Source organism: Eurosta solidaginis, chromosome 4 (genome assembly GCF_040869045.1).
Source record: "Eurosta solidaginis isolate ZX-2024a chromosome 4, ASM4086904v1, whole genome shotgun sequence".
NCBI classification, from domain to species: Eukaryota; Metazoa; Arthropoda; class Insecta; order Diptera; family Tephritidae; genus Eurosta; species Eurosta solidaginis.
The window spans coordinates 223,650,456-223,676,402 of record NC_090322.1 but is presented as its reverse complement, the minus strand read 5'-3'; the positions used below and the strand labels follow the sequence as shown (position 1 = coordinate 223,676,402).

Here is a 25,947-nt window from a genome sequence, read left to right as displayed (position 1 = left end):
AAATGATCTGGACGAAACAGGAAATTCATTTAGCCATGTCCGTCCGTCCACTTTTAAAAGAAGGTAATTTAAAAGTTTGGCAAGCTGTAATTTGGCAGTCTTAGAAGATATCATGATGAAATTTGGCAGGAACATTACTTCTATCACTATATATATTCAGGATAAAAATTAGCAAAATCGGATGACGTACACGCCCACTTAAAAAAAAAATAATTTAAGTAAAATTTTTACAAGTAAATTATATCAGCATTCAACTCCAGTAATGATATGGTGCAACCAAATACAAAAATAAAAGAAAATTTTAAAATGGGCGTGGCTGAGCCCTTTTTCATTTAATTTGTCTAGAACACTTTTAATGCCATAAGTCGAACAAAAATTGACCAATCCTTGTGAAATTTGGTAAAGGCATAGCTTCTATGACTGTAACTGTTTTCTGTCAAAATGAGAGAAATCGGTTGAGGCCACGCCCAGTTTTTATACACAGCCGACCGTCTGTCCTTCCGCTCGGCCGTTAACACGATAACTTGAGCAAAAATCGATATATCTTTACTAAACTTAGTTCACGTACTTATCTGAACTCACTTTATTTTGGTATTAAAAATGGGCGAAATCCGACTATGACCATGCCCACTTTTTCGATATAAAAATTTTGAAAAATGAAAAATGTCAAAATTCTATACCAAATACGAAAAAGGGATGAAACATGGTGAGTGGATTGGTTTTTTGAAGCAAAATATAACTTTAGAAAAAACTTTGTAAAATGGGTGTGACACCTACCATATTAAGTAAAGTAAGAAAAAGAAAAAGGTCTGCAGCGCAAAATCAAAATTCAAAGGCCTTTATAGTTCTTCATAAAAACCGGTTAACCGGAGAAAAAACAAATGGGTTTTTCGATATTCGAAATCTTAGGATAAAATAAAAAAAAACAACCGGCCAAAAAAATTAAGAAAAACCGACTTAAAACTCGAATAAAGCGGGTGGATCACCCTAGTATTCACGTCGTATCGAACAAGGATTGGCGAGAAATATTTTTGTCATTCCTGCACCAAGAACACCAAAACTGTCGTATTACACCTTATTTATGTAAAAACTTCGCTAAAACAATGGATTTCTATATATAGTTACCAAGTTTTAACTTACTGTTGTTGCTTTGCCCTAAAAATTAGACCACTAAGATGAGAGGAATGTTACAGTTATGGATTGTAATTTAGAATATATGAATCCGGCTCGATCAGATCACCATCTTCTGATTCTAGGCCGACTGCCGCGAAGCTATTATATCCCCTAACATAATTTAGTAATAATAACTTGTTAACATTAGTAATCCATCATTAATAAATAAATAAATAAATAGTTCAACTGTCGAGAGCTTTTGGGAGATCTTCTGATCAAGCTTGTATGATATATTAGACGGGCATATGTTTTACTTCCGACTCTCAACGACAAGTCAACAGAGCAGATGGAAATGACAATGGATTTTTAGGGATGGAAACGCACTCAACGTGTGACTGTACAACTTTTCATCAAATCAGGAACCCATTTAAGTGCGCAATGTTACTACAGTTTCAACTAAATAATCGATAACTCCTCTCACTTTCATGTCCAATTTTTCGACGAAAGCTTCAACTGCAGTTGAAGTTGAGGTCAGTTTACTTTAGACGCATTATTGAATTTTACTGCTCATCATAGTTTAAGTTGTTTAAATTTTATTCAATGCCAAAATTAATATAAGCTCGTACTGGTCCTGCGTATTCCGTTTTGTTAGGTGGCATTGATATGCTGAAATAAAAATAGTTTCTGTAATGCCGTTCGTAGCAAGGTATTTATTTTGTTACTCCTATTTTTTCAAAGCGGATAAAAATTGTACCCTCTTCCGATCGTTGAAAATACATCACTACCGTTTCAAATAGCGTACATCTTCTGTTTTTTTTTATTTACTTCACCTGGTGATTCCACCATGCTCCAGTGATTGAATCGTGTATAATGAATATATTTGCTGCCTCTTTTCCGAACAATTTGAACAGCACACTAAAGTTGGACGAAAAAGACAACAGCTATTTTGATTTTTTTCTGTTTTCGAATAAAAAGATAAATTTGTATATATTACCTTATTTATTATCAATAATTTAATAAAATTATGTACATAAATGCTTAAAAAGACCTGAATCGTATGCGCACTTATTAGGCCATATAGTAAGCACTTAAAAATTTAATTAAAATTTCAGGTGATTGCTGCCGATAAAGGCGTTTACTAATTTCATGCATATGGCCCATTTTCTCTGTAAAGATTTAGCTATTTATAGATTCGAGCTATTTTATAGAGTTAATACAAGCATATATAATAAACAAATTATTTATTATCTAATACTTGCAACAATAATTATATTTAAATACTAATTTATAAAATAGTCGACAATAAAATGGCGATCACAAAATGAATGATACAAAATGTACAAAAATAATGCAACATTTAAAATACATTCAATTACATATAAATATATACAAACTGAAATTAAATGAGCCACAAGCTACTTAATTAAGTACATTACAGCGTTACTACTGCTGATTGGAATTCTTGCCACTAAGCCGATAGAAACTAACTAACTATGAGGATTTTGGTTTTTATAAAAGCATGTGGGTGTGGGTTTGTGTGGCTATAAAAATGGCCAAACCAATTTACAAATAAAACTTGAAAATATTTAAAAATTAATATAAGGTAAAAACAGTCTATCAAACAAAATTTTAATGTTCTCTATCATAAGCCTGATTGTGATGACCATTTTCTCTTTTGCCAAAATATGTTTCACGTTCAGCTTCTCTTTGTTTGGGTGTAACAACAATTTGATTCACATCAGTATCCCCACCATGTTCCACATATTTGTATGGAATAGCGAGTAAAATAAAAATGAATATATCAACAACCATAAGACCGGCAAATAATGCAAATTCAGCAGCCTATAAAATTTGAAAATGTATATGATTAATATCATTACGCAAGTTGCATATAACAAAAGACTTAGGAAACAAACCTGCGATTCGAAAAATTTCAATTCTGCTATAACAACCACCAGCATATTGCCAATTGAGACGGTGAGTAACCAGCAAGCTTGCAACACTGATGTCATACTCGATGGCGCTTGGGTGTAAGAAAATTCCAATCCTGTGACAGAGAACATGATTTCAGCTGCGGTAATAACAATGATTTGTGGTAGCTGCCACGTTATATGAATGCTATTAGGTGATGTAACAACATACGATTTAGCGGTCTAGAGGGTAAGGAAGAAATAAATATAAATGTTAGATAGACAACATTTGGTTAATTCGTTGTTGTTCTATGAATAGAACAAAAATAGCAACAATACCAAGTTTCTCTGAAACCGCTTACAAACATGCATAACTTCAACACATAATCTGCATACGAAGTATGTAATGTGTAGAAGAATATATGCAAAAGAAGGCAATTGTAAAAAACTTTACAACAACTAAGGTATGACGTAGCTGAATTTCAACTATCGTAGGAGTGCGGTTTCGACTCCCACTCCCGGGAGAAAAGGCTTTGAAGAGATTTACAAGTTATAATCGAAACAGCTGTCGCTTTGTCCGTCCTGATGTCACGTTGTTTAAATTTTTCCCAAATTATTAAATAAATTATAAAATTAAAAATTGCTTGAAATAAATGTTTCCATACATTTAAAGCAATAAGGGCAATCCCCGATTAACTCATACGAACGTATAAATGTTAGAGATACACAGGAAGGGCAAAGTTTATACATTTTTTATCTTGGTTTCATATGAAATCGTAGAATACAACAATAAATTCTTAATTAATTTGTGAAATTCGTATCTTGTTGGAAGCAGAATTGACTGTAGATTTTTTTTAATAAACCTTTGCATATACACGTAACCAGAGTGTCCAAGAGAACCATTTTACAAAATGAACAAGTGATGCGCAATACAAAGATTTATAGCTTCAGAGCTTCCGCAACCCAATTGCCAACCTCACCCAAGCGAGGGGAGTACTGTTACAAATATAAATGTCTCATATACATATTTAGCAGGCGATGCTCTGGTGACCCCAAGCTTGTCATGGAAGCCTAGAAGGCTTCATGTGGTCATATCAATCGTTCGCGAGATGTTCGAGCTAGTACCACAATGGCGCTTGTCACCAGAACGTACCGGATCTACGTATATCCGGCAAACGACCATGAACCATAACAGTCCCAAAAACCTTCGGGGAGTGTCTTTATCGTTACTGCAACAACAAAAACAAGTTATGCACTTCGTTGGATTTTCAATATATTTTGTAAGGCTTCTCTGACATTGCTACATATAAATTTAAAAATTATACATTGTTAGAAATAAATTTCCTTTTTCTGCAACTCTTATAAGAAGGGGTTTGAAAGACGACTTAGCCTTATGAATATTGAAACCATTGTTTATATCCGAAAATATAAATGTGCATCTGAAACGGTTATTTAGGTTTTAGCACTTGATCATTACCAAAGCCCAAGTCTCCGGCTTAGCATTTCTTAAAGTTGGCAGTCCTAGCCTCGTAACTAAACCTACAGCTTCTAGGAAGGTGACGTCGACTAAGGTATGTGTTCTAAGTCGCTGTCCTATAAACACTGCGCTGACATCCAGTGTGAGGGCCAGGAGGAGCGGTAGCGAGTGGTGACCTTATTTTGAAAATTCTTTCCAGAAATATTTTCATGTTTATGTTACCTGACATAGGGCCTTCACAAGCCAACGGCCCCCATACTTTGGGTACCACTATATATATGTATATGAAGATTCAATAAAATATGCCCTGTTCTTTCCATAATCGTACGTAAGAGGGCTATTAAAATTACCTGCAGGATGAAGATGAACAAATGGTGCGATAATAGATACCCGTGTATTTTTAATTAAACATTATTCCACGCTACCATTGCATTAACTGAGGAGATTATTTAGTGTTCAGTCCCCTGGAACCCTAGTTCGAGCTCACACATCCCTTTAAATGTACCACCAATCGACTACAAACAGAAGTGTTTAAAGAAACATGAGCATTCCGTACGAGGAGTGACCGGCGGTCGGCAGCAGTTGAGAGGCAGTAGTCGATAACTGATACAGTAGGTAAGGTGAGAACGCGAGGCTCGTAGAAGTTACTGGACAGTGTCGGACAGTCAGCGTCTTGGTCCACGGATGCTTGTACTTTTGCGGGGACTAGGTTTGGAATGCTGAAAGGAATGAAAGGCGCAGGTTTACCAGGCGGGCCATAGAAGTACCCTTAAGGCTCAGTATGAGCCTTCCCTGAGAAGAAATCATTTACATAAAAGGGCTTCTTCACTTAACCGTCATACTAGAAAAGTGGCGATAATCCACGCCGTGGCAGACTTGCTTGGAGCTGCTACCTTTTTTCAGCAGTCTTCTTGCCAACCGAATTCACGTTCGACAACATGGATGTTAAGAGGCTTGGTCGTAATCCTACCAATTTCTGAGATGTGTTCAGGAATCTAGCGTAATTGGTTGAATGGGATGGTTGGACTGGTAACAGATGGAATGGTAGAGTTACAAAATTGTTATCAGGATACATGACAACCCAATCTCACCATCCTTCCGGTTGACCATTTCATGCGAGTTTGCCCAGCCTTTCCTTAAATCAGGTGTAAGTGCTTTGAGGCTGGTGCGTTACGAGAAGAACATCCGAGCGCTATGCACAGCTCTTGCCACATTCGCAATGAAGATGTTATAAAATTTTTAGAGTAATACGCTTTTGCGTATTCACGAACTTGGGTGTATTTATGTGTAAATTATATTATTTTTAGTTCGTTGAACTAAATAGTAAAATTGACTTATTCTTTTCAATACTTACATAACCGGCATTGCTATTGCCCTGAACCAACAATGCATATACGCCTCCACCTTTTGTATCGATCATCGCAATCTTTCTATTCGCCACACGTAGTTCGTTCGCGCCATGAACTACGCTCACAACCTGCGTGGCAGTGCGTACTTTCAACGGCACCGCAGTTTCCACTGCGTCGGTCAACGTAAAACCAGTCTCATTAGCGGGAACATTCAATAATACGCGCACCATTGCATTGCCAAGTTTTGGCTTAGCACCTGAATCCATAAACTCTTGTATGCCATCCGAATAAATAAAGTAACCCGTCTCCTTGCCAGGTTGCAAATTAAATGTGCCTGAGATATTCTTGCAATTATTGTCGTTCGAGGTAGCATTATAGTTATAGGACATTGACTTTGCCGCAGACAACGCCTTATTCTCCCACAAGCCTAATGAGTCAACACTATTTGGTGGATTTGGTAAATCTGTAGTGAAACTGTAGGCACATGGCATACCATTATAAATGCGCAAATGAGCATCAGTGGACGATAATGGCATTGGATCGACTTCATTTAATTTCACTTCAAGATATGCGGAGAGTAGAAAAGCAACAGCGGCTAGCAAACCGCCAAGCGTAAGTTTCTGCAGTGGACGCTTAATACCAAGTTTTGCCAAGATGGGATAGAGCACATAAGTAAATAATGGAATCATGCCAAGAATGAGTAGCGGATTAACGACCTGCATCTGATCGGGTTTAATTACATAACCGTAAGTTTCACCATTCATGCGCGTTGCTTGAAATGTCCAACGTGAACCTTGTTGATCGAAAAGTGCCCAAAAAACGGGGAAAGGCAAATATAGCATCAGAATCTTCAACAATATCTTTGTATCGGCTACCATTTGTTCTCCCGATGTCGGCTCTGCATAGTCCAACCAATGTTTGCGTGGATTGGTTTTACGTTCACGTCTCCAACCACCAATAGCATCGGAGATACACTTCGAGACGCCGAAGATCATATTACCAGCAGGTGGTTTGATTACATATAATTTACGGCCAGCAACAAATATGACGACCGACATCAACATAAGCACAGCAGGTACACCGAAGGCTAATGAGAAACAATTTTTATCACCAAAACAGTGCACATCCTCACGTAGTATGGGCGTAATGGTGGTGGATATGGTTGATCCAGCATTGATGGCAAAGTAGAAAAGCGAAAAGAATGTTGCCAATTGTTTAGCTTGTTCTGGCATGCGAAATTGATCTCCACCAAAAGCGGAAACGCACGGCTTGATGCCACCGGTACCCAGAGCAATAAGCGTTAGGCCGAGTATAGTGATTTCTCTAAAAAATAAGAAAAAAATAATATAAGTAAAATTGATTTCAAAACGTTAGGTTTAAAGGCGAAACTCCAAGCTTCAACTTTTCCAGCAACACTTTAGAAAATATCATACACCGAAAGAAATGAAACTAGTAAAAACAACAAATCAGGTTTGTTGTTCTTGAAGTAACCGACATTGAGTAAAATTGATTGCAATAAGGTTCATTAAGCTGCGCTTTTATGTCAAGAAAATAATTCTTCTAGTTATTTCAACAGAAGAAAAACTTTTGGTCTCAAATCACCAATATTATTTAAAACTAACACATTCTCAATCAATATCATTGATTTTTTTGTTAGAAGCACTTATATCATTGGTCATTTTAACAGCGAACAACTGTCAATAATATGCAAATGCATTAGCTATTTCCGAAGAGTAACTTAAGCTCACGGCGCCAACTACTTTGTCTAATGACTATCGTGCCACAGAAATCTCTGCACATCAACAGTAATTGTTATTCTAATACTGACGGGATCTGTTATTTTAACAGTTTTCTTCAATAGGGGGACTCATTTAACCTTATAAATGCCTTATAAAGTGTGTAAACGTATAAATTTATCTAGTGCGTAAACTAGCTGTCAAATTTTGTATGAAAAATCATTTACACAATTTGTGTAAATTTACGCGCACATTTCATTGTGTAAACGCGGTAAACTCAAAGGAATGCAACCTTGCAGACATTACAGCAGGCATTTTCATCAGAAATCTCCAACATCAGCAAGTCATTTACAAGTATATCTTAGTAAAGACGTTTAAGTTATGATTTTTCACTCAATCTAGGCATTTTTTAATTTGTATAACAATCAAAAAATTTTCTTTGCAATTAAGTTTATCAAGAATATTACTAGGTGCGTTCATATAACAGCGTGTGTAAATGGATATAATTTTACACCTTATAAGTTTATATTCTTTCATAAGTCCCCCTAATATCTTTAGGGTGACATTAATAATAGAGTTCCATTGAGTCATCGAGCTCCGGATCACGACCAAATCTCATTGGAACGATTAGGATCAGTACTATAAGAGTTGGCTGCACTTAACTTACTTTTATCCTTTTTTCCCGAAACATTCCATATAATTTTACCTCAAAATTTAAAAGAAATTATTAAGCTAATAACGAGTATTATTACTTCTTTAAACCATGCCATGGCAAAAGTGCGACATATTTACCATATAAAATTTTATGGGATTTTTAAGTTAAACAAAAAAGCTAAAGTACTAACGCTTAACGAAGGGGCCGGCAGGTCAAACACGTCCGAAACTATCGGGAGAGGTACCAAAAGAAGCGTTTTTTTCGATGATAACCAACTATCATCCCAAGGCTGACATTAAAAATTTTACTTCTGCCGGGAGCTTTGTGCAAAAAGCAATTGCATTTTATATTGTGGTTCTTGTGTTTTCAAATAAAAAATGTATAGTTTTTCTATTATGATTTAAAATTAATATAATGTAATTATTTTATGGTCTTAGTAATTTGTTTTCAGACTTAAAGTTAAAATTTATGGGTTTTCGAATGGAAAAAATATGTTAAATATCGGATACCCTACCCTGCAAAAATTGTTGGATTACGTGTTCCATTTTCCTAATCTAACAATACTCCTTTGCAATGCATTTGCGGACCACCATCAGCCGATCATTGCTCGTTGTTTAACGACCGTGATCACGACACGATGACGATCGAACAGAGTTGCCAAAAGTAAAATATTGCATACAAATAACATTGTGAATGATAATTAAGTGTGATATCTTATCTTTCAAATGCCTGTAAGGATGTTCAATATGACTACTTTTTAGCGTCTTGACAGGGTGTTCAATATGGCGGCGCCTAACTTCAGCGGGTGATACAAAGAGATATAGAATGAGACAGCGATAGTCAAATACAAATCAAGTGATCCAATCACTTTGGAATTTTGACGTCTATGCAGAAGATATCACACTTAGTTATCATTCACAATGACAAATAACTGATAATACAATTTTACTATGGCAACTCTGATAAAATGCAACCGCGCATTGGTCTTATGCATACATACTATAGTATGGAGAAATATTAGTTTATTCACGCAAATGCTAAATATCATAAGAATATTCGTAGTATAAAATATAAAAGTTGCATTGCACCTCTTCATTTACTTTCATTTTAAATTAAATTCACTCCGATAATTATTTCCGATACAATTCCTCTTTAGTACTTTAACATTTGATCCTCTGTGGGTGCTCCATGGAGTACTACAGTGAAAGTACTTTGAAAAGTACTCTCACGTATGTACTCTATGGAATACTCTCAAACAAAGCGAGAGTGGGATCACCTACTCCTCTCCTAGGACATCGCAATGTTAATTGGAGCACATTTTTTGTATGAATACAGATTAGTTTTGGAACACTCCTATACTCCTAAAGGAGTATTCCTTACACTATTTATGGAGTACTCGCGTTTTTTGAAGGGTAGTGCATATGTCTGTAAGTGCTACCAAGTACAGAGAGTATGCTGTCAAAAATTTTCCACAAAAAAAAAACACCATCAAAAGAAGCAACCTGTTGATCCGAAATTGTTCCATATACATATCAGCATCACAGCGTTGTTGTTGCATTTGCATGTTAAATTTCTATCCGTATCTGGATCACGCTTCATTGGCACGGAAAGAAACAAAATTTCTTAGCCTCGCAAATATTGTATTTATCTTTTTTTTAACAGTGCCTGTTGCTAACATTTGATTATCTTTTTTTGTTGATTTGACTGTTAAAACACTCAATTCAAAATTAACAAATTGTACGGAGTTGATTCAACAGTAATTTGCGATGTTATCCATCCATTTACAAAAATTTTGGCTAAATTGCCCCGTAGTTCGGTTGATTTTACCAAATTTTTTTTTGCAGTGTCTTGATTTTTGAAAGCATATTTTTTTTAAGAAAGCGCCAATTCTTTTTTAGAAAGAGCCAGTTTAATTTTAGAATAAAAAATATGGACTTTAGAAACAATCTATTGATTTAAGAAAGCATGAAATGTACTTTAGATAGGTCAAATGCTCTTAAGAGGGAGTCAAATGTTTTCAGAGAGTCAAATGTAATTTCGACAATTTCAAATTTATATTATCATTGTTAACATTATTATATTAAACAAAATATAAAAAAACATAGTGTGGCCGTGAAGTAGCAGAACTTTTGATTCTCTCTAAAGTTTGTTATTTTTTAAAGTAGATCTGATTATTTTTAAGTACATTTGACACCTTTGAAATAAAATTTGGCTATTAAAAAGTCCGAATGATACTTTATAAAATCGAATTGACATTTTCTGAAATTAGATTCATTTTTTCGAAAGTACTGTTTGAAAAGATGTAGCCTATATGGAGTGTGAGTCATTCGAGATTTCACCTCAATTTTCAGTTTTTCATTTACACAACTAACAAACGAGGTAAACAACGTTTACACGGCGTAGTCTGAAAGCACCTTTTTGGAGTTTATGGCTTTACTACTCACTTCACAGGCAATTGCAGCACCGGTACTGCTCCCAATGAAACAATTACGCCACCCAAAGCATAGACTACCGATAGATAAAGTATCGTGCGAAATTTACCCAACCAACTGTCAGCAATTATGGCACCAACCAAAGGAAACAAATACACCAACATGGAGAATATATGAAAGAGTACCGTTGCTGTATCTTTATCATAGTGCAGTTTTGTGGTGAGATAGAGTACGAGTATAGCTAAAAGTAGGTAGAGAGAAAAACAATGAACAATTTATAAATTATTAATTAATAATGAGTAAGACTTACTTCGTAATCCATAATAATTGAAGCGTTCACAAAACTCATTACTGATTATAAAAGCCACCGATTTGGGATACTCCGTCGGCTAGAAGAGGAATGCAAATGTTTTACTAAAATGTTAACGAGTATCATTTTGATTTTACTTTGAGAACAAATAAATATACAACTACGAACATGAAACCGAGTTTTTTTTTGAAATTTCGCCAATTGAATTGTTTGCGTCTTTTAATAATTATATTATAACTTGGAAACTTCAAAAAAATTGTACGAAAATTTCGAACTTTGTACATATTTTGAGTCCTCCGAACTTTTTTTTGACCATCGAAGACATCTTCGAAAAATTCGAAACAATCTTACGAAAATTTCGAACTTTTACTTTAAGTTTTCTGAATTGTTTTGACCCAATCATGATACAAATGTAGAGGGTAGTTCTACTTCTTCTTCTCCCCCATTTGACATAAACTGTGTTTTGGCCAGGGTTGCGCGTTTACAACATTTTTTGGATTGTTTACGCTTTCATTGTACATTTACCAGCTTATGTCATTTCAACTTATATTGTAAACTGTCAAGTCAAACAGATCGATTTGAAAGGTCCAAAATGTTACTTTTTAATTTATTATAAAATGAAAATTGACCAAAACAATGAAGAATCGGGCAGTGAAAATGAATAAAAAATATTAAAATACTAAATATTAAAGCGTATTTTTTATTATTTTTTTCCAAGCTTGGAAAACTGTTTGAAAAATGGTGAAAATGCTTAATTAGTAGTAGATTGTTTCTGACTCTTAAAAAAAAGCAAAAAAATGAATTGATTACAATTGTTTACAAAAATGAATTGTTTACGTAAACAATTAGCTGGTAAACAATTACATTGTTTACATGTAAACAATTGCTGTAAACAATGTAAACATTTTACAGGTCCAACCCTGGCTTTGGCATTCCATATTGAAACAGGGCTACCAATTCCCTAAAAAAAGGTTCCAAACGATATTTTTTTTTGCAATTCTAATTATATCTTTCTTTCAACTCAGTGCTTTATTTTGACGTTAAACAAGCTGTTCCAAGGTGTTCGGTTGCTACCAAATTGACTCCACAGCAATCATAATTCAGATTCTTCCAACTATTTCTTAAGCAATTGCCAGGACAGGCAGCGTCTCACTGATGTAAAGGTTTTGTAGCTGAGTGGCTTAGGCGCTTGCACGCGTCAACGGTGCTGTATTTAAACTGGGCCCTCTTACCACAGGGCCGCCTTGCAAAGTAACGGTGACCTTGCCGCAGAAAAGTGTGCTGCTTGTACGAGATGATTGATAAGCTTAAGTGTGGTGACACAGATACTCTGAGATTCTTAAAAAAGCGAAATGTCCAGAAAAATATGAACAGATCAACAAAGCAGTTCCTGATTATGACGGTAATAGATGCAGAATAGCCTTTGGGAAGATGTGTATCGAAACAAAGGAGTTGTGCAAGAATCTCAAGTCAGGTGAAGCCTGAGAATGCGCCGAACCTGTTGCATTATCGAAAACGTAATATATCGACACGGGATTCAAAAGTACTCCGCAAATATCCGTCCTCTTAATAAGGAGATAGAAGGAGTATGTATATGTTGTACCCAGAGCAAAAAGTATATGTAATAGCAATGCCCGAAATGTTAGAAAAAGAAACAGCTTCGCAATGGTTTGCAGGGTGGTTTTCCACTTAAGAGGTCAGAATTGAAAAAGACCTCCTCTCTTTAAAGGAGTATACAATATTTCTTTACTTTTTGGATGCGTTATTTTAGTCGTATTTAAATCGGCTTACTCCTTCTGTAATTATTTGACCTTTTAATATTGATAGTTGCATAAAAGTACCCCATAAAAAGTTTAAAATTTCTAAAATATAACTTGGTTAAAGTGGCAGTGAATTCAGAATTTTAGAAATTGTATCACTGACAACTAACAAAAGATATGTAAAATACGTCAGTATGAAATTAACTTGTTTTCTTGTTTCATGACCCAATCAATTTTCAAAACGCTTGCGAAAAAGAAAACGATAAAATTTTACGAAAACTTAGGCCGAATGTGTCCAGAGCGTTAGCAGAATTTGTTTGACGACCAATTGGGTCCTTACCCAATCAGGTACTAGAACCCTCCTAGGACCAAGCTTATTTGCTGCCTCGAGACCTGAACACCCTGCCGCCCCCAGAGCTAGAGCTTTGACCTGGCGAGTGCAGGACATGAACACAGAACGTGCTCAAGCGTTTCTTCCTGTAACTCGCACTTCCTAAATCTGATTTTACTGACAAGGCTTTTACTGATAAGCATGTGACGCCAGATGGCAGTGTCCAGTTAGTATGTCCATTAAGAGTCTTAACTATTCTCTCTTCAGAGATATGAGCCACTTTGTGAGTCTAATATCATAGACTATGGACATGATCCTAGACATTTTTCAGCTACGCACTTCTTTCCAGCTTGATGGATCATATGCAACTCCTGTCTCCTCTTGAATTCTCTAAAACGGATGGAGTGCTGCACCGTGCTTTGCCAACTCATAGGCCATTACCTTCTATTCCTTTATGGCCGAGAACCCATTACAGAGGTATGCTTCTTTACATTCCAGCACACTTCTTGATGAAATATTGTGTGAGATTATTGCCTTAAGCGCAGTGTGACTCTCAATATATTTATTGATGCGACTGCAACTTAAGCACGCTTTCTCCAGAATTTCTGCCGCTTTCTTCGCGGCTATAATTTCCGCCTAAAACACGTTGCAGTAATCTGGCAGCCTGAATTTTTTTTTTGGATCGACACAGTAAACGGCAGACCCGGGTTTACAAGTTATAGGTATCTCAAAATTCGCGTTGATATTGATTTTGACAATTTTTCTCAGAAGGGCTTTTTTGATTTTATTCCATTATTAAATTTTTCGAGCTCAAGGCTACGCATATATAAATAAAAAACCAAATATTTTATATGTTTCAATAAATATATTTGGTTAATGATTGATCGATATTTCGACATCAATCGATCGATCGAGTCGATCAGGCACAGCCAAGAGTTCCTGAGGATGATCTCAGATTGAGGTCGAAATATCGATCAATCATTAAACAAATATATTTATTGAAACATATAAAATATTTGGTTTTTTATTTATGCGTGGCCTTGAGCTCGAAAAATTGAATAATTTAAATATTGAAGGCCGAAGAACAACAAATAAAGATATGCGTCCATTAAAAAAAACTTTGTATGGAGAAGTCTAAAACACTAAAACTGCATAAAAAAAATAAAAAATAAATGTAAGGCGCGATAACCTCTGAAGAGATCTAAGGCCGAGCATCTCTTCCAATTTGCGTCGTGCTCCTCTTGGTTTTCCCTACAAATTGGCCGGACGGGACCTACATGTTTTATGCCGACTCCGAACGGCATCTGCAAGGCAGATGAGTTTTCACTGAGAGCTTTTCATGGCAGAAATACAATCGGAATTTTTACGAAAACATTTTGAAATCGAAAATAAAACAAAAAGAGGTAAATTGAAGAAATTTGAAAATTTTTACTGCTATTTTTGTGTTCGCTTCTGTGATTATGTATGGTGTCAATATGTTTGTATTGGTACATTCAGTTTCTTGGCCAAGGTGAGTATCAACTAAAAATGAAACAAAAATTACAATAAACCGATTAGTATTTTTCTCTCAAGCCATGATTGTTTTTTTAGCTATTGCACAAATATTTGAATTTATGTGTGTGCTCGGTGCAAGTTTGTAAAAAAATAGCATTGAGAGTGGGTGTTCATTAAATTTGGCTATGAATTGTTCATACTTGAGTAAATATGCACATTTGTATGTATGTACAACATCTATACACGCTTACGGAATTGCTGCTTCAAAGTGATGTGCGACATTGGATTGAAGTTAAAGCAATAAATAAATATCGTCTCAATTTGGAATTTTTATTCATTAGTTAAAAATATTTTATATGTATTTTAAATCTGTGTACATTTAGATACATATACAATATTTGAGAACTTAAACCTGAAACCAAATTTAAATATTTTCTTAATTTAGCACAAATTCAACTTTATCGAATTTATGGTCAATCATTTGGTGTTGGGTGTTGCACCCGGAATTTGGTTAAACGACTTTATTGAAAGCTTAACAAAAAAACGCGGCAGCCGCTGTACCTACGCTCCTGGGTTCAGCTCCCAGACAAAGCAACATCAAACATTTATAAAGAAGTTTTTTCAATTAGAAGAAAGTTTTTCTAAGCGGGGTCTCCCCTTGGCAGGGATTTGGCAACCACTCTGAGTGTATCTCTGCCATGAAAAGCCTCTCAGTGGAAATTTATCTTTCAGATGCCGTTCGGAGTCGGCATAAAACATGTACGTTCTCTCCCGCCAATTTGTAGGAAAAATTAAAAAGAGCATGACGCAAATCGGTAGAGATTCCGTCTTCTGCGCTAAATGCATATTCAAATCGAAGGAGAGGTGCTTGTGTAAATGCACTATTTCTGTGTGTTCAGTCTAGAAAATTGGGAAATTATTTTAACCATGTCTATGGGTAGTAGACTGAGAGTATTCCCCTAATATTCCAAAATCCCGTGTTCGTATTTTACTGAAACCCCAGGAATTTGTACTTGTTAAATTTATAACTTAAATTTTCATAACTTTTGTTTATAAAGCTGTTTGCTTAAAATAAGCGCTCGCATTCCCTACGGTTTAAAATTTTATATTCGTCATATCCTTAAGCTGCATTTAGTCTTACATAGTGTATAGTAGGGCGGGTCGATTTAAAAATCGCTCATTGCTCTGTGAAAATCGTATTCTAGGGATCAAAATAAGAAACTTTGCCGAAGGAACCATACCTCTGAAACGAATTCTGATGCCCCCGACCCACCCCCCCCCCCTCAATTTGGGGCGAACTTTTGGGTAGGGGCAAATTTTGAAAAATCCCAGTTTGACCCATTTAGAGTGCTCCAATCGAGCCCAAATGTATGACCGACCCCCAATAACTTTGGATGCCCGACCCACCGATGCAAGTCGCACACCCCGTGGAACCCCTGGAGGGGGACATCAGAATTCGTTTTAGAGGTATGGTTCCTTCGGCAAAGTTTCTTATTTTGATCCCTAGAATATGATTTTCACAGAGCAATGGGCGTTTTTTTTGTCTTCCCACAAATCGACCCGCCCTAGTGTATAGTGAACTATGCTTCGCTAAATATGGCAACTTAGCGTTGATCATCATACTTACTTTGCACCAAAATTTAAACAAAACTAATTTGTATGTGCTTAAAAGACCACAATTAATTAAGAAAGTGCAAATGGCATTCCAAAATGTACGCGCTACTGAACTTACATAAAAACCAAGCTAAGTATTTTAGAGTTTTAGATGATTGGTTACATGTAAGGTTTACTAGGCAAAGAAGTAAGTAACAATTCACAAGTCAAGTCTATGTTGTATAAGACTAAAGGGCCAGTTAATGGTGACTTAACCATAATCAGATAAAACAGCTGATCGAACCAACCTTATGGAAATCAATGTAATCGATTAATGGTGCCATACCATAACGCTAAAGCCATAACCATACAATAGCCAACCAATTGGTTTTTGGTTTTTGGCCATATCCATAACCTGAAAATATTTGAGTTGGAGAATTTATTAACTTTTTGTAGATTTTATTTATTGTTTTGGATACGCTTTGACTAAAAGAATTATTTTTATGGTATATGTTTGTAATTTTTTGCGTTTTCTTCATTTTTATGAAATTTTCACGATTTTTAGGGTAAGGCACCAATAACTGATGCCAGTTTCATATGGATAAGTAAAAATATGGTTATGACTATGGCGTTATGACTATGTCAACTTTAACTCGGGCTTAAACCGCCCGTTACTCATACTTAGCAAAGACTTTATTAGACTTAAAAACTGTCACTTAGGCTTCTGTTTAATGAGCTTTGCATGTAATTGATTACGCAGCACATAGAAAAAACTTGACTTGACTTAGAAGTTTGTTGATTTTTGATTTGCTAAGTAAGTTCTAGGTGGCGTCGACATTTTTGGTTGCCATTTATGCTTTTAAACTTTATTTTGATGTTTTTTTGAACATGTAGGCATTTATCTGAGAACAAATACGTTTATTCGCGTTTCATTTTAATTTTGGGAAAAATTTAGTACAATGCAGATCGTAAAACATCGTTCACCTTAAATCTGTAGGCACATTTAAGCTCAGATTTATTTATATTTTTTTGAAAATAACACCACAACCAGGTCATTTATATATCTATATATATAAAATTCAAATTATGTATGTATGTAGGTATAGATCGAGTTGCGTCCTAAACGGATCGACCGATCACAACCAAATTTGCACAACACACTAGAAACAATCCAAGGATGGTCATAGGCTAAAAATAATATCGATGCATAAAAGGGGCGTGGAACCTCTCATATAAATGGAATTTTTCATTCTGCATATCCCTGGATATAGTAATGTTAGGATAATGAAAATTGGTAAGGAGCTATATGAGGTTAAGTCCTAACACCTCCAGTAAATGCGTGGCACCTTCCCTACAAATGGGACTTTTCAGAACTATGGCTGCCATACAAACTTAGGTTATTATAACAGCTAAATTTTGACTACAGAGTTGTTTGGCTGTTATTCGTTTTGGATGGTTAGTAATCTTTCGCCGTTAAAATTTTTTGTTAACTACAGTCTATCCGCATTTTCTATCTATTTATATACAAAGTTAAACTTATGAATGTTTGGATGTAGGTGTAAATCGGGTTGTGTCCTAAACCGATCGGCCGATCACAACTAAGTTTGAATCACCCACTAGAAATCTTCCAATGATGGTCGTAGGCTAAAAATAACTGCAATATAAAAAAGCGTGTGGCACCTACCATACAAATTGAATGTTTGAAATAGCATAACTCGGGAAGTATTCATGCAAGAACATTGAAATCCAGTAAAGAGTTAAATTGGACCAATCCCTAAAACCACTAAGAAAATAAGAGGTGAGTAAGAAGAGGTGTGGCACCTCCCATAGAAATGGAATAATAAAAATTGGTATGGAGCTATATGACGTTAAGTCCTAATAGCACCAGTAATATATGGAATTGAAAAAAAAAACAAGACAAATGGGACTTTCAGAACTATGGCTGCCTTAAAAAATTAGGTTATTGGCTGTTATTCCTTTAGTATTATTTTATGTTATGTTTGGGGTTGGTATTTTTGGATACGCATGCAGGAATCGGAAAAAAAACATTTCTGTTTAATTTGATATTAATTGATGTAGTTTTAAGGTGTAATGATCAACCCAAAGGCGGTGCTTTCCTGTTACTTGCTGGAACAGCCGCAGTTGAAGTAAATGCGTGCTTTTTCGCCTATAGACGGCCTTAAGTACAAAAATTTTGGCGGAAACACTTCAGCAGTAGCTTTTCCTAAACAACTTCTTGAGATTAATTTTGCCATAAATTCCTATTTTTTACTAACAGTTTTGATTTCTTTTCCTGCAAGTTTTTGAGAAATTATGGCATCACCTGAAGCTTTAATAGCTAATGTTTCTTCCAAATATTGAATCTATCTTTACAAACTTTAAATGGTTTTGAGAAAAGGCATTTTAGGCACCTTAAAATGAGGATGTTAATATCACTAGAACCAAGACAACTTATCACTCTATTAACACAGTCGTGGAAGAGTCCCAAGCTGTGCATATCCGATTGAGTTTTTTAGCTCTTTTGAGCCATCAGAAATTTCTCTTCATCGATTGATCCTTAAAAAATGGCTTTTCATCACAAAACTTTTACGGATGTCATTAAAGCAATTCATTTTATCGGAAAGTTTCGAAAACAAAAAAACTTAAAACCAAGGATACCATTGATACCGATAGATTTGTCTTTTCAACTTTATCCTTATCAATGAAGCTCAAGGACGTGCATTAGATACGAATTAAGGGATTGATGAGCGCAATACAAACCTTTATAGCTTCAGAGCTTCTGCAACTCAATTGTCAACCTCACCTACGCGAGGGGAATCCTGTTACAAATATGATTATATCATACAACAACAGTTATTAGCTGTAGCAGAAGTCAATCTTACCAACTCATGTTTTACCCATGGCCAGTTACGCGTAGCTTGCATATTTTTATAGAAACGTGGGGTAAAACCCACGGGCATAAGCTAATCTTAAATAAAATGTACTTTATTCCTACATATGTATATCAGAGCAAGTTTAATAATGGCTTATATTTTATTTCAGCTCGGGAAAATAGGGGCACTTTTCTTAATACTCGCCGTTAATTTTTGAACATTTTTTTCTAAAAACCTGAAATCTTTGATTTACAAATCAAAAACAAGTAAGAACGGGGCTGTCTTCGGCTGTGCCAAAGACTTCATACCTTTCATGAATGGGGCTGAACAATAATCTTATCCCGTTCGTAATCTCCGAATAATCGGATGTATAAGATAAGAAATATATAGTGAACAGATCTACATACATACCTTAACGATTTTTAAGATAAATATAAAATAAAAAACAGGTAGGTACTTTGTGTGAGGATGCAAAGTTTCAGGTTTTTTGTGGTCTGCGAGTAAAAACTATGACTACGAATCACGTATTTCAACAATATATGACGTAAACGTAACTATTTGTTGAAATTTGATGAATTTTGAAGCTTCTAGCCGTAAAAAGGGGGCAAAAATTAGAGTTTATATGGGGTATATAATATAATATACCACCGATCTCTATGATTTTTTCAGACAACAATATATGCTATATACGTAAGCATATAGTGAAATTTGAAGCGTCTAGCTGTTAAAAAGGGGCAGAGATTGCGCAAAGTTTCTTAACTGAACAACCCGTTGTATGAGATATATACTATATATAACACCGATCTCAATGATTTTTTCAGACAACAATATATGCTATACACGTAAGCATTTGGTGAAATTTGAAGCTTCTAGCTGTTAAAATGGGGAAGAAATCGTAAAAAAATATATATATACTATATATATATACTATATATACCATCATATATATATTATATATATCACCGATCTCTTCGATTTTTGAACACAACAATACATACTATATACGTAAGCAATCGGTGAAATTTGAAGCTTATAACTGTTAAAATGGGGTAGAAATTGCGAAAAGTTTCTTATCTGAACAATCGGTTGTATGAGATATATACTATATATACAACCGATCTCTATGATTTTTTCAGACAACAATATATGCTATATACGTAAGCAATCGGTGAAATTTGAAGCTTATAGCTGTTAAAATGGGGTAGAAATTGCGAAAAGTTTCTTATCTGAACAATCCGTTGTATGAGATATATACTATATATACAACCGATCTCTATGATTTTTTCAGACAACAATATATGCTATATACGTAAATATTCGGTGAAATTTGAAGCTTCTAGCTGTTAAAATGGGGCTAAAATTTGCGAATATATATATATATATACTATATATACCAACATATATATACTATATATACCACCGATCTTTATGATTTTTTCAGACAACAATATATGCTAAATACGTAAGCATTTGTTGAAATTTGAAGCCTCTAGCTCTTAAAATAGGGCAGTAATTACGAAAAGTTCTTTATCTGAACAATCGGTTGTGGGGGATATATACTATATATACGACCAATCTCATAAATTTTTTCAGGCAACAATATGTGCAATATACGAAAGTATATGGTGAAGTTTGAAGCTTCAATCTGTTAAATTGGGTAAGATATTACAAAAATCCTCTTTTTCTGAAAAATCGGTTGTATGGAGGATATATGCTATAGTGGTCCGATCCGGTCGGTTCCGACAAATGTCTAATCGGACACCCAAATACACCCGCTCACCAAATTTTATCAAGATATCTCAAAAATTGAGGGACTAGTTTGCATAAAAACAGACAGACGGACAGACGGACATGGCTAAATCAACTCAGCTCTTCAACCTGATTATTTCGGTATACTTAATGGTGGGTCTATCTATTTTCCTTTAAGGACTTACAATTTTGGGTTTTGTGACGAAATTAATATACCATTTCATTTTCATGAAAGGTATAAAAACAGGTAGGTACTTTGTGTGAGGATGCAAAGTTTCAAGTTCTTTGTGGTCTGCGTGTAAAAACTATGACTACGAATCTCGTATTTCAACAATATATGACGTAAACGTAACTATTTGATGAAATTTGATGAATTTTGAAGCTTCTAGCCGTAAAAAGGGGGCAAAAATTAGAGTTTATATGGGGTATATAATATATATACCACCGATCTCTATGATTTTTTCAGACAATATATGCTATATACGTAAGCATATTGTAACGAATTTGCTGCAAATCTTCTTATTTGCCTTTTGCTAGGTTCGTATCGCTAAACTGTTGAATAAATAACTCCAATATTGGATAATGGAAAAAAAAAGATGGCCTTTATTAAAATACTTCACAATAACACTCAAACTGTGCAACGAATAGCTTAATAACCAAACTGATATCTTAAAGGAAACTGACTTTCAAAATAATAGTGCTATTGCTCGCTAGATATCGTCTTACTCGTAACTGCTTGACAATTCAAATCAAACTGAATTACTTCTTACTCGCCTGCATCGCTTTTATAGTTTACGCTGCATACTTCTAGGCTCTTCGATTTCCAGAAGTTACTAGTTGTTTCGGCTACAAAATCGCCAGCCACAACTACGTGCACAAATTATTGCTCTCCCTTGTGACAACTCAGATAAGGTATATGCATGTGTTTGTAGTTTACAGTCTCCCGCACACACATAAGCGTATAAGTAAATTCATCGGTGTGTGACATCTCATCTCTCGCTGCCTTGTATGTAAATGTTGCTCGTCGGAATGTGTACATATGTGTAGACGCAATTATTGATTCGTTTATGTAGATACATAATGATTGAGTTATTGATGTGCATTCACGTCACTGCTTAGATCGGCTTAGAGCTGGCAGCACTCCTTAGTTTTGCTAATATTCGTAACACTGCCCTCCACCTAAGTCTGATCGTCCCGATCAGACAAATCTCTCGATCTAAACGCTGCTAATCTCTCCAAATGAACCACTTTCATTTTGGTTCGTGGTTTGGTAGTGGTTTGTATGCGGTACACTACATCGTTGATCCGTTTTACAACTTTGTATGGGCCTTCCCAGTTACACTGCAATTTCGGGGACAAACCTTTTTTTCGTTGTGGGTTGTATAGCAGCACCAAATCTCCTTCCTGAAACCCTTCCGAATTAATTGCTTTATCGTACCTCGCTTTCATCTTGTCACTCATAATCTTTGCTCGTTGCCTTACCAGATCGTGTATCTCTCTCAGCTCTTCTTCTAAGACATCAGTGGATTTCTTGACATTCCTCTCCGCATCGGCATCTATCCCATACTTCAAATCAGCTGGCAGTCGAAGGTCATTGCCAAAAATTACCTTTGCAGGAGTTTGGCCCGTTGTGTCATGTACTGCCGATCGGTAGGCCATCAAGAATAATGATATGTGTGTATCCCAGTCCTTATGGTACTTGTCGACTACTTTCCTTAAATGCTCCTCCAATGTTCTATTGAAACGTTCCACCATACCATCGGACTGAGGATGCAATGCAGTTGTCCGTGTTTTTCGAATGCCCAACTTCTTGCGCAGTTCTTGGAACACAGCTGATTCAAAATTCCTGCCTTGGTCAGAATGTAACTCCATTGGTACACCATACCTTGCAACCCATTCGTTTTTAACCACTTCTGCTACTGTTTCTGCTTCCTGGTTTGAGATTGGGTATACCTCTGGCCATTTACTGAAATAATCCATAACCACCAGTACGTATTTGTTTCCGCGGTTGCTAGTAGGAAATGGACCTGCGACATCCATGGCGATCCTTTCAAATGGTGCACCTGAAATATACTGCTTCATCTGGCCACGACTTCGGGTTTTGGGCCCTTTCGCTCTGTTGCATACCTCGCAATTGGCAATCCACTCGGTGACCGACTGACGGCAACCAACCCAATAGAATCTCTGCTTAATTTTCTCGAGTGTCTTCGTGATTCCAAGATGGCCTCCACTTGGACCATTGTGCAACTCGCTGAGCACGTCAGGAATCCTCTTTCTGGGAACAACTATCAGTTTCTTCTTGCATTGACCATCCTCACTCTCCCATACTCGATGCAAGCAACCGGATATCAATTCCAAACTGTTCCACTGTGCCCAATATGACTTCGCAATGGGACTCTCTGCTGACATATCCTCTCTGCTTGGTCTTTCGTTTCGTTCGAGCCCTTGCATAACATGTGACAGATCTGTATCTTCTAGCTGACACTTTCTTAGTTGTTCCTTGTCCCATTCATCCGTACACGTTATAGTCATTAGCCGGACATCTATAATGTCTTCTCTAGCCTCGGCCTTTGAACAGTGCTTGCATTCTAAACTACATGGTCTTCGTGACATTGCATCAGCATTTCCATGGGTACTACCTTTTCGATGCTCAATGGAAAAGTCATAGCTTTGTAGTCGCTCGATCCACCGTGCCAATTGTCCTTCCGGATTACGGAACTGCAGAAGCCATTTCAACGCTGCGTGATCTGTCCTGACACGGAATCGCTGGCCGTAGAGGTATTTGTGAAAATGTTTAATGCACTCTACCAATGCCAACAGCTCTCTCCGCGTAACACAGTAGTTCCTCTCTGGTTTTCCAATCGAACGGCTGTAATATGCAACTACCTTCTCCTGTCCATCGACCAGTTGTGATAAAATGCCTCCTATAGCATATCCACTTGCATCTGTATCTAGAATAAATGTTGCTCCTGGAATCGGATATGCTAACATTGGGGCAGTGCACAAACGCTCCTTCAATGTTTGGAAAGCCACTTCTTGCTCCTTCTTCCATTCAAAAGCTTTGTTTTTTCTTGTTAGCTCGTGGAGACTATGGGCTACGCTGGCAAAATTTGGTACAAATCGGCGGTAATATGTGCACAGCCCAAGAAAACTTCTCAATTCATGTAGGTTCTGTGGTCTTGGCCAATCCTGTACAGCATCTATTTTTTCGTTCGCAGTGCAGATGCCCTCTGTCGTTACCTTGTGACCCAAATAATTGACTTCCTTTTTAAACAGCGCACACTTTTTGGGACTCAACTTCAGACCAGCGCCAGCTATTCTCTGGAAAACTTCCTCTAAGTTCTTAAGATGTTCATCAAAGTTCTTGCCCAATACGATGATGTCGTCCAGGTACACCAAGCATGTTTTCCAATGTAGTCCTTTCAGTACCTGGTCCATGAGTCTCTCAAAAGTAGCTGGTGCATTACAAAGTCCAAAAGGCATCACTGTAAATTGCCAAAGACCATCACCGACACTGAAGGCTGTTTTCTCTTTATCTTCCTCCTTCACCTCCACTTGCCAGTAGCCGCTTTTCAAGTCCAGCGTGGAAAACCATTTCGTACCAGATAGCGAGTCCAGAGTGTCATCAATTCTTGGCAATGGGTAGCTATCCTTTTTCGTTACGTCATTCAACTTCCGGTAGTCCACGCAAAACCTCATTTGCCCATCCTTCTTTTTTACAAGTACTACCGGTGAGCTCCATGGACCAGCTGATGGTTCGATGACGCCGCTGTCGCTCATTTCTTGAATGATTTGACTCACAACTTCCCGCTTCGCCAGTGGAAAACTACGTGGAGCTTGACGGATCGGCCTCGCATCTCCAGTGTCAATTTGATGCTTCACAACGTTGGTGCGGCCTGGTTTAGAATCATCCTGGTCAAATATGTTCGCGTACTTTAGGAGCAGTTGTTTTGCCTTACTCTTAAATGCTTCCTCTAGCCCCTGTGTCCATGCCGTGATGTCATTTGAAAGATCAGTATTACTAGCTGAAACGTGTTCCTGGAGCTGTTCACAGTTAATAACTACTTCAGCCTCTTGGCATCTTCCCAAAATAGCTCCTTTAGTCAGTTTGAGTGGTGACTTGAACTCATTGAGTACTCTTACCGGAATACGTCCATCTTGTTTTGTCATAGCCAGGGTTTTTCCTACAAGTATGTTTAGTGCTGATTTGTTTGCTGCTTCGACAACCCACAATTTGTTTGTCCCACAATCTCCATCAACCTTTGCCCAGATGACTGCTTCGGATTTTGGTGGTATTCGCTGACTCTCTTCCACCAGCACTCGTTTACTGCTGTAGCCTCTCTCGTAGCCGAAATTAAGTGGCACATCCATGTTCTTATATCGCATCATCTTGCTTTGCATATCGATCTTGATGCCTTGGTTGATTAAGAAGTCCACTCCAATTATGATTTCATCAACAATACCTGCCACTATAAAATTGTGAAGTACCGAGACGTTCCCAATTGCTACTTCACATTCTACTTCTCCAATTACCTGGGTGTCCTCTCCCGTGGCTGTACGTAATCTTGCTCCAAGCAATGGTCTTATCTCCTTGTTGACTAAATCTGATCGAATGATGGAATGGGATGCACCCGTATCTACAGTCAGTAAACGTTCCTTTCCATCCACATGTCCTCCGACAGTAAGATTGCTTGACCTTCTTCCAATTTGCGAGGTAGAGATTATGGGGCATTCAATTGAGGGAGCCAGCTGTCGCCCCTTGCGGCTGACTCGCTTTAGTTTAACGATTGAGTGGATTTGGAGATTTGCTCGTCTCCTTCAGCTCTGCGTTTACGGCCACCCACATTGTTGGAACTATTGGAATTGCTACTGCAATGACGTGCAATGTGACCTGGGTTACCGCACTTGAAACATTTCATAACTCCGGCATTTTTCTGTTGTGATCCCTTCAGAGCTTCCAAAATTGTATCTACCCACTCTGGCCTTTCTACTTCCACACGATGAGCTTTGTATGCTGGTTTACTCAATAATGACGCCGTTTCCTGAGTCAATGCATGGGATACCGTTTCAGAAAATGTTTGCTTTGGGTTCGCGTATGTGGCTCGCTTCGTTTCGACGTCCCTTATGCCATTTATAAAGCTCTGAATCTTCACTCTTTCCGTGTA

General features: G+C 36.7%; 1 protein-coding gene across 4 annotated transcripts in view; it reads right to left on the bottom strand.

Moving 5' to 3' along the window:
• Window positions 1-2,093: 2,093 nt before the first annotated feature.
• The window catches only part of yin, a 56,241-nt gene continuing 32,387 nt past the window's right edge, over window positions 2,094-25,947 (bottom strand). For 3 of the 4 annotated variants that reach the window (XM_067784860.1, XM_067784861.1, XM_067784859.1), the window contains 5 exons: window positions 10,983-11,061; window positions 10,685-10,913; window positions 5,855-7,172; window positions 3,030-3,266; window positions 2,094-2,955 (listed from right to left, as the gene is read on the bottom strand). In XM_067784860.1, coding sequence (XP_067640961.1) covers window positions 2,743-2,955; window positions 3,030-3,266; window positions 5,855-7,172; window positions 10,685-10,913; window positions 10,983-11,061 — 2,076 coding nt within the window. In that variant the 3' untranslated portion in view covers window positions 2,094-2,742. The remainder of the gene's footprint in view (window positions 2,956-3,029; window positions 3,267-5,854; window positions 7,173-10,684; window positions 10,914-10,982; window positions 11,062-25,947) is intronic. The other variant, XR_010953148.1, reaches the window with a different exon arrangement.